Source organism: Sus scrofa, chromosome 6 (genome assembly GCF_000003025.6).
Source record: "Sus scrofa isolate TJ Tabasco breed Duroc chromosome 6, Sscrofa11.1, whole genome shotgun sequence".
Classification (NCBI taxonomy): Eukaryota; Metazoa; Chordata; class Mammalia; order Artiodactyla; family Suidae; genus Sus; species Sus scrofa.
The window spans coordinates 79,694,820-79,708,108 of NC_010448.4; the positions used below are offsets into that span (position 1 = coordinate 79,694,820).

Below are 13,289 nucleotides of genomic sequence, written 5' to 3' on the forward strand. Positions count from 1 at the left end.
CCTCAGCGCCCAGCACAAAGTTGACATAGTCGGGTTATGGACAAACATTTGATTTTGATGATAACAACAAGAATAGCCTCATTTATAGGGGCTCTTTCTCTGTGCCAGGTATTGTTTTATCAGCATGTATTCACTTAATTCTCACAACAGCCCTGTGAACTGAGCTTCACAGATGAGGAAACTGATGGTGGTGTTGATATTGAAGATAAGCATGAAGAGCTGTTTGGCCAGTTTATTCCCAGCTGCTTTGCCCCCGCTTCCAACAGTGCTACGGACCCTGGTTCACCCTCTGAGACTGTCCCAGGCCCATCCGGGGTGAAGGGTGGTACCCCTTTTGGTGGTACCAAACCCCAAGCTGCATCTACCTGAGGGTTTTCCCTCTGCACAGTAGTCATTCTCACGTTATCTCTTGGCTCTGGGGTGTCTCCAGACCCGGGGCTGTGGGGAGGCAGGCGGGCACTTACCTTGGGGTGGGGCGAAGCAGTATGGGAGGGAACAAAGTCCACTCGTGGCAGGTCTAGTGCCTGAGGGAAGCGCTGGTTCTGCCCATCACTCCTCCTGGAAGAGAAAAAGAGTCTGAGGTCAGGGAGGGCCCCAAGTTGGAAGATTTGTGAACTCTGGGAGGCAGATTCACTCTCAGAGTTGGGGAATGTTAGAGGGGGACAGATTTCATGGAGGAGGGGATCCTGGGTTCCCCAGGAGGTGGGAAAGGGGGGCTTCATCAGCAGGCTTCCAAACAGGCTGTCCTTCCCCAGAGATCAGAGAAGTGGACAGGGTCCCTCTCCAAGCTCTCCATCAGGCCTCCCTAATGCATACTCCTGACAAGAGGATGCCCACAGCCTATTCTGAAGATGGGCAGACTACGGCAGGGGGCAGTGAGGGCTGCTATAAAGGGCTGAGCCCTGGGAGTTCCCGTCATGGCTCAGCGGTAATAAACCCAACTAGTATCCATGAGGACGTGGGTTCGATCCTTGGCCTCGCTCAGTGGGTTAAAGATCTGGCATTGCTGTGAGCTGTGGTGTAGCCTGACAGCTATAGCTCCGATTCAATCTCTAGACTGGGAATGTCTATATGCCACAGGGGGGGGCCCTAAAAAAAGACCAAAAAAATACACAAGTAAAGAGCTGAGCCCCGACATGTGGATTAAGCAAGGTACCCCAGCCTCCATACACCCCTCTTGGAGCCTTTAGGGAGACAACAGCCCTAAGGCTAAGAGGCCACCTGGGCTGCTGCTATTATTAATGACAATAACAATAACTGACACTCATTGGGCCAACTATGGGCCAGGCCCTGTGCCAAGCCCCTCTTTCTAGGCCTGAGGTCACAGACTCATCACTGCGCTGGTATTCCCACTTTACAGATGAGGACTCAGAGGCATGCAAAGGTCACACAGCTGGTCAATGGCAGAGCCCGCATCTGAGTGAGGCCTGAGTGACTCCCAGCCCAGACTCTTGGCCACACCCATGCCCCTCCCTAAGGAAAGGAAGCAGGTCTGGTGAGTGTGAAGTCAGCTCCTGTTACCCTAGAAAGCCTGCCGAGGAGGCCACTTCTGGGGTCAGGAAGAGGAAGTGCCTGGTGGTTCCTGGGACCCAGGTTGCCCAGAGCCGGGCAAGCAGGCCTGGCTCCCACCCACTGCCTAGGGCCACCCTGACGTGTCTGCACCCAAAGCTGGGCCTGAGAGGGTGAGTCATTTGGCCCAGGCCTGCTTGAGTCTGGCGGAGCTGGGACGGCCACACCCCAAGAGGGGAAGGGCCTGTGGGAACCTGGCACAGGAAAGAGAGACCCCGAGGAAGTGCTGAGCCCTGTCGCTGGCTCCCCTGGGCCCAGCTCCTCAGGGAGAAACAAGGCAGAGGAAGTGTCGGTAGTGCAGCTGCAGGCACTGGATGCCTCCACCTCCCGGGGTGGGGAGTTGGGGGCTAGCATCTTAAAAGAGGGCCCTGCCTGGGCAGTGCTTGACCCAGAGGATAGATACGGTGGCAGTGGCACTTGTAGGCCTGTGTCAGGGAGATATTCCCAGGCACGTACCCACTGTGTGACCTTACAACAGTGACACACCCCTCTCAGCCTGGGTTTCCCAAAAAAATTTGTCCTAGAGCCTGGGCACCCGGAAAGAACTCACTCAATGAATTCTTTGGTACTCATCCATTCACGGTAAACTCTGGTTCCCTACCTGAGAGTGTCATTAAGTATTTGTTAGATGGATAGGTGAATGCATGAACGAATGGCTACAGGAAGGCCTTGGAGCTCTGTGAGCAAGGGAACGGCCCACACACAGGTTCCTGTAGGTTACACGGTGCGATGGGGGAGAGACTTGGGAAGGCGGAGTGGACAGAGGCCTGTAGAAATGGTCCAGGCCAATTCCACTGAGGTTGCCATGGGGACTCGTGAGACCCAGCATGTGCCTGGATCTGTGTCAGGCACATTACACCCTCACTACAGTGCCGGGAGGTTGGCACTATTTATCCCCATTTTAAAATTATTTATTTATTTATTTTATTTATTTATTTTCAGTCTTTTCGTCTTTTCTAGGGCTGTGCTTGCGGCCTATGGAGATTCCCAGGCCAGGGGTCCAAGCAGAGCTGTAGCCGCCAGCCTACACCAGGGCCACAGCAACGCAGGATCCAAGCTGCATCTGTGACCCACACCATAGCTCATGGCAATGCCAGATCCTCAACCCACTGAGGAAGGCCAGGGATCGAACCCGCAACCCCATGGTTCCTAGGCGGATTTGTTAACCACTGAGCCATGAAGGGAACTCCGTATCCCCATTTTTAGAGATGAAGAAACTAAAGCTCAGAGCAGTGAAGCCACTTCCCCTACCAAGTGGGTGACAGGGCCAGAATTTAAAGCCCACGCCCTTGACTACGCAAGGCCAGGGCCAGTGGGAGGAAGGTCAGAGGCTATCCAGGGGCCAGGAAGTTTAGGAATTGAAACCTGCATGAAGCTGGGTCCCTTTGATGGTGGGGACCACTGTCTTGGTGGCCCTGGCTACTGAATGGTGTTTTTGCCCGTGATTGAGCTGTTTGGGTGCTGTCCTTCTGTCCATCCCTCTCATGCCCCAAGGCTCAGCCCATGGCCACTGCAGATCAGCCTGGCAGCAGCTCCCTAGCACGCTCTTCTCAGAACCCACTTCAGTTTCCCCGGGTCCAGGTGCCCATGTCACTTGGGACTGCTCACAATGGCCCAGGGCTTGGTAGGTCGCTCAAGACAAGGGGGCTCTGGCTTCTGTCAGAACCCTGCCCCGAGGCCCTCAGCTTTCTGGTTCCTGGCTGGGCCAGGCAACTCCTCCACCTGAAAGGTCATTGCTGAGGCCTGAAGGGGCAGGGAAAGGGAGCAGCTCCAGGATGAGGATGGAGCTGCAAAGTGGAGGCTCTGCCCGGCCTGCCCCCATCCACCCCAGCCCTGCAGGGACAGAAGGACACTAATCACAAAAGCCTCAGCCTTCCTGTCCCTTCCAGGATTTTTCAAAATCCTCAGAGCTCCCCAATGAGGCAGGTTTTCAAAAACAACCTGCTTTACACATGAGGAAGAGGAGGCTCAGAAAGGTATATTTCCTTGCCCAAGGTTACACAGTTAATGAGACACGGCAGGCACATGAACCCAGGTTTGTCACTAAGGAGCCAAAGATCTGAACTTCACAGCCAGGGCAACCAATGTGGATGCAGCACGTCACATCAGTGAGGTAATAATGATAGTAACAGCAGCAATGGCAGCCAATGCTGATGCAGGACATACTGCGTGCAGACCCAGCTCAGACTGCTTCTCTTGTATGACCTCACTTACTCCTCATCTTTCAAAGACACATGCACCTGCATGTTCATCACAACACTATTCACAATAGTCAAGACATGGAAACAACCTCAATGACCATAGACAGATGATTGGATTAAGAAGATGTGGTATATACATACACAATGGAATACTACTCAGCCATGAAAAAGAATAAAATAGGAGTTCCCGTCGTGGCACAGTGGAAATGAATCCAACTAGGAACCATGAGGTTGCAGGTTCGATCCCTGACCTTGCTCAGTGGGTTAAGGATCCAGTTGTGAGCTGTGGTGTATGTAGGTCCCAGACTCGGTTCAGATCTGGCATTGCTGTGGCTCTGGCGTAGGCTGGCAGCCATAGCTCTAATTAGACCCCTAGCCTGGGGACCTCCACTTGCCACAGGTGCAGCCCTGAAAACAAAAACGAAACAAAATAATGGCATTTGCAGCAACATGGATGGAACTAGAGACTCTCATACTAAGTGAACTGTCAGAAAGAGAAAGACAAATGCCATGTGATATCACTTATATCTGGAATCTAATATACAGCACAAATGAACCTTTCCACAGAGAAGAAAATCATGGCTATGGAGAGCAGACTCGTGGTTGCCAAGGGGGAGGGGGAGAGAGTGGGATGGCTGGGAATTTGGGGTTAATAGATGCAAACTATTGCCTTTGGAATGGATAAGCAATGAGATCCTGCTGTATAGCGCTGGGAACTATATCTAGTTATGTGTGATGAAACATGACAATGTGAGAAAGAGGAATATATATATGTATGTGTGACTGGTTCACCTTGCTGTACAATAGAAAATTGACAGAACACTGTAAACCAGCTATAATGGAAAAAATAAAAATCATTATTTAAAAAGGTCCTTATCTTTCAGAGGAGGTAACTAAGACAGAGCTTAAGCCATGTGTCTAAGGTCACACTGCCTACAAGTGAAATACAGAGGATTTGAACCCCTGACCATTAGATCTAGATGCTGCCCTAAGGCTAATCTCTACCATCTCTTAGTATATAGTAGTTGCTCAATAAATACTTTTGAAGAAGTGAATAAACTCAGCCTCCTGCCTCCCTCCCTACCCTTCTAGCCTCCTCTGATGCCTCCTCCTCCTTGCGGCCTTCCTGACCATGCCCCTGCCCTTTCCCCACCTTCCTAGCCACCCTTCATTCCCCTCTGCCTCTGGTCTCTGCAGACCTCCCCCTACTGGTCATTTTCCTCCTTGTCTTGAATCTCTTGTCCCTCCTCTTTCTCTCCTATCCCACCCCTTTCTCCTCCTGGTCTCCATCATTTGGTTCACATGGGCCCCCCAAGTCTCTACCCCTTCCCCACTTCTCTGAAAACCTTCCTGACCCTGTGGCCTGGCTCAGCTTGAAATGCTTTGCCTTCAGAGTTCCCGTCCTGGCGCAGCGGAAACGAATCCAACTAGGAACCATGAGGTTGCGGCTTCGATCCCTGGCCTCGCTCAGTGGGTTAAGGATCCGGCATTGTTGTGAGCTGTGGTGTCGGCTGGCAGACCCTGAATTGCTGTGGCTGTGACGTAGGCCAGCAGCTGTAGCTCCAATTAGACCCCTAGCTTGGAACCCTCCATATGTCGCAGGTGCGGCCCTAAAAAAAAAATCCTTTGCCTTCTTCCTGCACATGTAGCAGCTGGGAGGTGTCTGGAGCTCACTGGGACATGGGGAACTCTCCCCATTTTTCCTTTCCCCTGGCCAGGACTGAGGTCATATCTGCATAGCACTCTATAGTTTGCATAGGCATTGCCTCATTCGTTCACTACAGCAGCTTTGTGGGGTTGGGCTATTATCAACTTTTTTTTCCAGATAAGAAAACTGAGGCTCAGAGAGGTTAAGTGACAAGCCCAAGGTCACATCAGGGATAAGGCACTGCCAGGTTTCACTTCTGCCCAGGGTTCTTCTACTACACACATTACAGCTGTTCTCACCCGAGGCCCTCAGTTTTGTCACCCAGCCCCTACGGCCTCCCCATCGCAGCCCCTGGCTCCTGCTGCCACCCTAGGTACAGCTCTAATCCTACCCTGTCTGGCCTGGACACCTGCCTATAGGTACAGGACACCTGGACACAGGAATAGGCGGCAGCCAGAAAGGAGGTGACCTGCTCAAGGTCACACAGAAAGCCAGAGCCAACCTGGAGTCCAGACCAGGCACATTCCAGGGTCACCTTGAGGCCCTGCAGGTGCTCAGCCACCAGCGAGCTGGCCCTAGCTCCCCTTCCTTTCAGAGCACCCATCTCTCCCAGGGAACCGGTGCGGCGGGGTGTGGGGGGAGGGGCCCAGTGGCTCAGCTCCTGAGTGGGATGGGCCAGGGCGGAAGCCACTGCTGACAGCTCCCGGGTTTCTTGGCAACTGTCACCGTACCTCCTCTCCTCCCTTATCTCCACATCGAGGTAACAATAATAATTGCACTGTCGTGAGTACAGCTCTTTGTACTTCTCAAAAGCCCTCTTTATCTGCTCCCTCCTGGGAGTCTCACCGGAACTGGAGCAGGAGATAAGGCAGTCACTAGGATTCCCCATTCCCAGAAGGGTAAACTGAGGCTCAGGGAGGTTAAACGACCACCTTGAAATCAACCACCAAGGCGGAAGCAGATGGGGGACTAGAACCCAGGCCACCACTGGTCCAGGAAGCCGCCAAGCGGCTGGGAGAACTTCTCAGCCGGGATCCCCACTCTGCAAAACTTCAGGTCAGACCCAGGCGTGATTGGAGAGATAGGGAAGACGGAAGACAGGTGACCAGATGCCTACCTGGGGGGCTTCCCACCTGTTAACTAGCTGGAGAGTTGGTGGGAGGGGCCTCTTTTTCTCTCACCTGCAAAATGAGACGATAATGTACCTACCTCCTAAGGCTGCTGTGAACCAGGAAGCAGAGTCAGTGCTGCAGCAGTGTTTGCTATTGTTATTATTATTATTATTATTATTATTATTATCATTATTAGCCACTCTGCTGGATAACCCCACTCTTTCAGGCACCAGAGCGGTGGCTGGGCGATCCTAAGAGTGGGTCTTGGCCCTTTGGCCATCCAGAGACAGCTGCCCTGGATGGAGGCCCCCAGGGGGATCTGGCCCCTGCTGACTCCCCCAGCCTCATCCCCCCCACACACACCCACTTCCTGTCCTAAGCTGGCTGGGCTGCAGGCTGCTTTCCAAACAAGCCACGCTGTTTCATGCTGCGGAGCCTCTGCACAGGCTTTCCTCTCTGCCAGGAGTGCCCTTTCCTTCTTTTCTGCCCAGTAAACCACTCAAGATTTAAAATTCAGCTGAAACAGGTGAAACTCTGGTGGCCCAGAGCAGGTGACATATGACCACCTAGGCAGGGGCCTGTGACGGAGAGCAGGGGGGCTGGGCAGGTGCTGAACAGCACGCCCACAAGTTGGGAAACCAGACATAGGAGGTTGGGAGGGCAGAAGAGGAGCTCGGCCAGCTGATGAACACAGGGCTGAGAAGGATCTGGCAGGGGCTAACCCAGGACAGGGGCCTAAGGGGTCCAGGCCAGCCCAGCTCTGGTCGCCAGAGGTCAGGGTCACTTGAGTCTCCCTGGTCTCCATAAAGCCAGCTGGTTTTACCAACCTGGGGGATGGGGAGTGGGCGCAGACCTCAGAGTGAGAAGCAGGCGGAGGGCTGCTCCGGTGGACCCTCACGCCCCTGAGAGTGGTCCTCTGGATGGGGCTTGGGAGAATGCCTGTGTCTCCCAGCTGTGGTGTCAGGTCTGAGTGGCCTCTAATCTCCTGAAACCAGAGACTAGAGGCCACCCTGGAACTGCCCCCTCCCCCAGGGGCTACAGAGGCCCATTGTCTCTGGAGCTCAACTATCCAGAGCTGCTTGCCCTTGGCCTTGCCAAGGTGCCAGGGAAGGTGGCCAGGGGCAGCCGGTAAGTGAATTTCTGAAGCTAGGCCTGGGGAGCCTGGCCCACTCCTCCGGAGGCCCATGGGGAGGGCTGGCGGGAGCAGGGGTGGGGGACACAGGCGTGGCTGCTCCTGACTCTACTTTCTGCAGGCACCTTTGACCTTGGCCAGTACGCAGGGGGGCATGTTGGCGGCTGGGATGGGGGGGTAGGGAGAGAAGGTGGGGGGAGGGACTCAGGGTAGGGGGGAGAGCCAAGCGCTGCCATGTCCCGTAACCCTTACGACAACCTGGATTGAGGGCTGCTGTTATCTTCACACCATTTCAGAGATAAGGAAGCAGAGGCTCAGCAATGGGCCAGCGTCTTGCAGCTGCCCAGTGGCAGAGCTGGCAGGGTCCCCGGAGGCAGGAGGAGAGAACCTCAGGCTCCAGGAGGGGCAGAGGTGAGCGGGAAGGTGTATCATGGCGGGGGGGCACCCTCACCCTGTGCTGGCAGAGCGCCTAGACACCCGGATCCCGGAGCTGCGCCAGGCAGCAGCCTCCTGAGCAAACAACAGGTTGGCAGCCCCGGGAGGAGGTCATGGGACTGGCCCCCACCTGGGGGCACAGCACCTGGGAACTGGGCCTCCCATCTACCAGCTGCCCGCCAGTGCCTCCCCTGCCCAGGTGGCCCAAGGCCTGCAGTGGCCTAAGCCTGACCCTCCACCTCCCTAGGGGACTGGCTCCTCCCCGCACCAGGAGAAGGAGGAGGAGTGACACTGAGATGACCTAGCCACGGGGCCTCTTCCTGCTGGGTAACAACAACATCTGCAGATCAGGCCTGGCACTTCACAGTTTACAAGCTTCCTTTGCCCTAGACACTCTGAACAGCCTCACAAGGAACCAAAGGCCGGTAACAGTAGTGTTACCTCCATTCCACATGGAAGAAAAAGAGAACGGGGGACAGAGGTGACGATCTGCCCAAGTATCACACCTGCAGCCCAAACCCAGCTGCTCTGCTCCTTGTCCCCCTGGACAGAGGACAGCTTACCCATCAGCTGGAGCCCAGGCGCAGGGAGCCTTCCCCGCACCCAGTGGCTGGGTCTGAGGCCCAAGCGCAGCCTTCCAGCCACCCACATCCCCTCCTCCTTCACCTTATTGTCCTCTCCCAGCCTCTGCAGCCCAGGGGGTCTCCCTTCTGAACCCCAGGCATTCCTTTGCTCACTCACTCCATCGCCCACCCACCCTCCCATGTGCCCTTCATTCCTAGGCTGAGTCACTCATTCAGGACACACATCCTGACACCCACTCTGAGCCAGACAATGGTGTTGGGTGCTGGCATCAGAGCAGGGTGATCCAGGCCTCCTCCACCTCATAGCAAAGCCCAATGACACGGCCGGGACTGTTCTCTAGCTGTGCCTGGTGCCCCATGGCCTCACTGCTCAAACACTAAACCCTCCAGGCTGAGCCCTTGTTAAATCCATCCCTCTCCCTCCTAGCCAGTGGGTTTGCAGCCCCAGGGGCTCCAGGCCACTGGTGGGCAGAAGTCCCGGCCAGGCCAAGGTGAAACCCGCGCGGAGAGGGACAAGGTCACCATCTCCTAACCAAAGAGAAAAGAAGAAGGTGTGGCTCTGCCCCCAAGTCGCCATGTGTACAGGATGAAGTCACCAAGCATTTTGCACTAGACGCTGGGCCAGACTAGATGATCCTAAGGCTCTGACATTCCACAGGAGGGCTAACAGGAGGATGAGAAACTGGGAGCTGAGTCCACCGAAGACTGGTTGAAACTGGAACCCTGGAGGGACCCCTCAGCCCAGCAGGGGCTGGGGAGAGGGCCTTAGACTCCCAAGTTACTTCACTTCTCTGAGCCTCAGTTTCCTCATCTGCAAAATGGGACAGTAACACCTACTTGGCAAGTTGTAGTATAGACTACATTAGATATCATAGGTACAATCTAGCCTAGAGCTGAGTAGACAGTAGGTGTTCAATAGATTATAGGTCTAGATACTCATGTTGCAACAGAAGAAAGGGTGGGGGAAAAACTGTAATTGTAATGTATACATGTAAGGATAACCTGACCCCCTTGCTGTACAGGGGGAAAATAAAAAAAAAAAAAAATTAAAAAAAAAATAGATTATAGGCCTCTGGCCAGAGAGGCAGCATAACATCAGAGGTGTGGGCCGTGGAGCCACATTGCCTAAGTTCATATCCCGGCTTGGCCACTTAACTGCTGTGGGACTTGGGCAAGTTACCTAACCTCTCTGAGCCTCCGTTTCTTCATCTATAATATGCAGAGATAATAGCAGTGTCTGCCTCCAAGGGTTGTCATGAGGACTAAAGTTCATACATAAAAAAGAAAGAAAGAAAGAGGAGTTCCCGTCGTGGCGCAGTGGTTAACGAATCCGACTAGGAACCATGAGGTTGCGGGTTCGGTCCCTGCCCTTGCTCAGTGGGTTAACGATCCGGCGTTGCCGTGAGCTGTGGTATAGGTTGCAGACACGGCTCGGATCCAGCGTTGCTGTGGCTCTGGCGTAGGCTGGTGGCTGTAGCTCCGATTGGACCCCTAGTCTGGGAACCTCCATATGCCACAGTGAGGCCCCAGAATAGACAAAAAGACCAAAAAAAAAAAAAAAAAAAGGAGTTCATACATGTAAAGTGTGTAAACATTCATCAAAACCTGGCCTCTCCCTTCTCTCTTCCTTTCTTCCCTTTTTCCTTCCTCCGAAGGCTGCCAAGGTCTGAGGCAGGGCTGCTTGGTATAAGTTGTGAGAAGGTAGGCTAGAGTCTAACCCAAGAAACAATGTATCGAATAGAGCCGTGTAAGGTAGTGAGCTCCCCGTCAAGCAAAGGCAAGCAAGGAGGAAGGAGAGAGATTCCAAAGTATGGGAATAGGAGGAGTAAGGGGAGTATGACCTGCCCGGCACCTCCCACATGTGAAATTGATTCCTCTTGACTCTAAGGTCTGTGGTCAAAGGCAGAGGCAGCAGAGGAATTCCCATTATTTTGAGGAAATGGACTTCCCCGGGTCTTCCAGAGGCACATGGATTGCTGGTATTTCTCTAGCGGTCTGTTTGCCATTCCTGTTAGAGACTGAAAATGTGCACACTCTTTGGCCCGGCAACTCTACCTCTAGGCATTTATCCTTCAGAAATGCTTACAAAAAGCACAAAAATATAGGAACAGAAGCCATTCACTGCGGCAGGGTTCGCCTTGGCTGAAATCTGGAAGCTGGTTAAATACAACAAGGCACGTACAAACCATGGAATACCATGCAGGAAAGAAAAGCGGGTCTCTAGTCCTGAAGGAAGGGAGGATTTGAGGCATACTGTTGAGTGAAAAAAGCACAACGAAAATCTCACTTGTCAAAATTTTAAATGACACGTAAAAGTTCACATGGGTTATCTCTGGAAAACAGGACCACCAGGATTTTCTGCCTTCTACAGGATATATTTCCTGGCTTTGTTGGGATTTTTACAATAAGCACTTATTATTTTTATAATCAGAGAAAAACATGAAAGATGAAAAAAACGGAGCCCTATGAGTCAGCTGTCTGAGATGCCCGACTCCTTTATTTTCCTCAGTCAACTTGAGAAGGAGGTTTTGGTTACTCCTATTCCAAGTGACACCGAGGGAGGGAAAACATCACGGCCAAGGTCCCCTGGGCAGGAGGGAGTGAGCTGGGCTGTACCCTTGTTCTGGCTGAGCCTGAAGCCCAGCTCTCCCCCTCCACCCACACACACTAGGTACCCTGCTCTGAGGGGCAGGGAGGAGAGAAGGCAGGAGAGAAGCCACTCAGGCTGCAGGGCACAGGCTATACCCTGGGACCTCAGCTGTCAGGTCCTGGGAGCCAGGCCAGCTGGGGTCAGCCTGTGCAGGACAAGGCTGTCCATCTCCTTAGCAATGCAAATGAAGCCTCTGCTCCTGGCTTCAGGTCCCTGCCCCGAGCTGCCCCAGGCAGGCAGGCTGACAGATGCCCAGCCCCACCCCTGGAACCACCCCCCAAGACCTCAGGGTCACCAGGCAGGTGGGCACACACTGGGGCTCTCAATCACTTTCCAATTTGATCAACGTGTTTCAGCAAGAATTTGGTGTTGAAGGTCATTTGCCGCCTTCTCAGGGAGAGCCTGGAGAGGAAGAGAGCACATCTGTGTGTGCCGAGTCTGTGTGGACCAGTGGACAGATCCAGAGATCAGATGGAATGGATCCGAGTCCAAATCTGGATGCAGTCAATCTCCAGCTGTGTGGCCTGGGACACGTCGCTTGACCTCTCTGAGCCTCAACTGCCTCAGCTGTAAAAAGGTGTTGCTAATTCCCCATGCAGGGCTGCTGGGAGAATTCGATGAGATATCGCCTGTGAAAGTACTCCTGAAGCTAGAGGGCCCCGGCACGTGTAGGAGGGGGCTGTACATGTCTGTGCAAACGCGGTGTGTGCAGAGGTCGATCCTGACTGCCTCAGAGGGCCCTGCCCCACAAATTCGGCAGGCAGGTGGAACAAATGACACTTGAGCTGGGAGTCAGCACGAGCTTCCTGCAGTGGGCTCCCCCCCGCCAGCAGGGGTGAGAGGGTGTGTGCAACTCGTGGGTGAGGATGTGGGTGGGAGGCCTGGCAAGAACATGAAACGTGGGCAGGAGAGAAAGCGGTCGTGTCTGGGGTGTGCGTGGGTTCGGAGGCGAGCGTGTTTGTATCTATCCCGTCATCCACCTGCCTAAGAGCCCCCCCGCCCACCGCCCATGGCTTCCCACTGTGTGCAGGATGGAGACAACTGCCTCACGTGGCCCACGGGGCCCCGAGCATCTGCCCCAGCTCCAGGCCTCCGCACGCACTGTTCCACCTGTCCCTCCACCAGTCCCACCCTCCCCCGCCTGCCCCCATCACACTTCGTGTGGCATGCTCTGATTCAGTCTTTCTGGAGTCCCCTCCCCAGGCTGGGTCAGGCTGCACCCCCCCACCCCCCCGCCCTGACTCTGACTGGCTTTCCCAGAGGGCTGTCTGTCTGTCCATTTGGTTTGCACTTGCCCTGGTGTGACTGTCAGGTCACTATCAGTCTCTGCCACTGGAAACGGGGCTTCCTCTGTTGAGGACTAGATCTGTTTGGGGGCCTGGCCCGCAGTCGACACCTAGTTCATTCACCTGGCTCACGCGTGAATGTGTATACAGGCCTGTGTTCACGACAGAGCTACCCAGACGGGCATCCAGTCTATGACTGTGAGTAGGGAAATCGTGTGTGTGTTTAGGAAGCACCTCAGAGAACCTCTGGCCCGTGGGCAGCCCACAACTGGGAACGACGGGGCCTTCTGTGACCGGGGCTCAGGCCCAGGTTGGCCGGGGTGAGAGAGAAAGCAGGCCTAAGTTCCTTTGCTCCCCTCCCTCAAACCCTGCCTAAAAGAGTCCGGCCCAGACCCCAGAATACTTCTGGGCAGGGGGGTCTGCCTGTGCCCTGCAGTGGGTTCCACCCCTGAGGGCTCAGAGGCCCCGCCTCTGCCTGCACCTGCAGTCTCATCGGAGGCCCAGCCCAAGCCTGGTCTTGCATGCCTGCCCACCATGCCCAGCCCCTTCCCCGGATCTGCCTCATGAGCAGCAGTTCTTGATCTGAGAGAAGATGGGCCTCCAACACTGCTGCGTGCTCAGCCGCCTTCCACCTCCTTCCCACTCAGGCCTTGAGAGGCCCTCCCTGATACC

At 54.5% G+C, this 13,289-nt stretch overlaps 1 protein-coding gene across 26 annotated transcripts in view; it reads right to left on the bottom strand.

Annotated features, from left to right (window-relative positions):
* Positions 1 to 13,289, bottom strand: part of RAP1GAP (RAP1 GTPase activating protein) — a 70,876-nt gene that overhangs the window by 30,334 nt on the left and 27,253 nt on the right. For all 26 annotated transcript variants that reach the window (XR_002345430.1, XR_002345431.1, XR_002345427.1 and 23 more), the window contains one exon: positions 465 to 558. Coding sequence is in view for 4 of the 26 variants with exons in the window: in XM_021097689.1 (XP_020953348.1) it covers positions 465 to 558 (94 nt within the window). In the remaining 22 variants the exon portion in view is untranslated. The remainder of the gene's footprint in view (positions 1 to 464; positions 559 to 13,289) is intronic.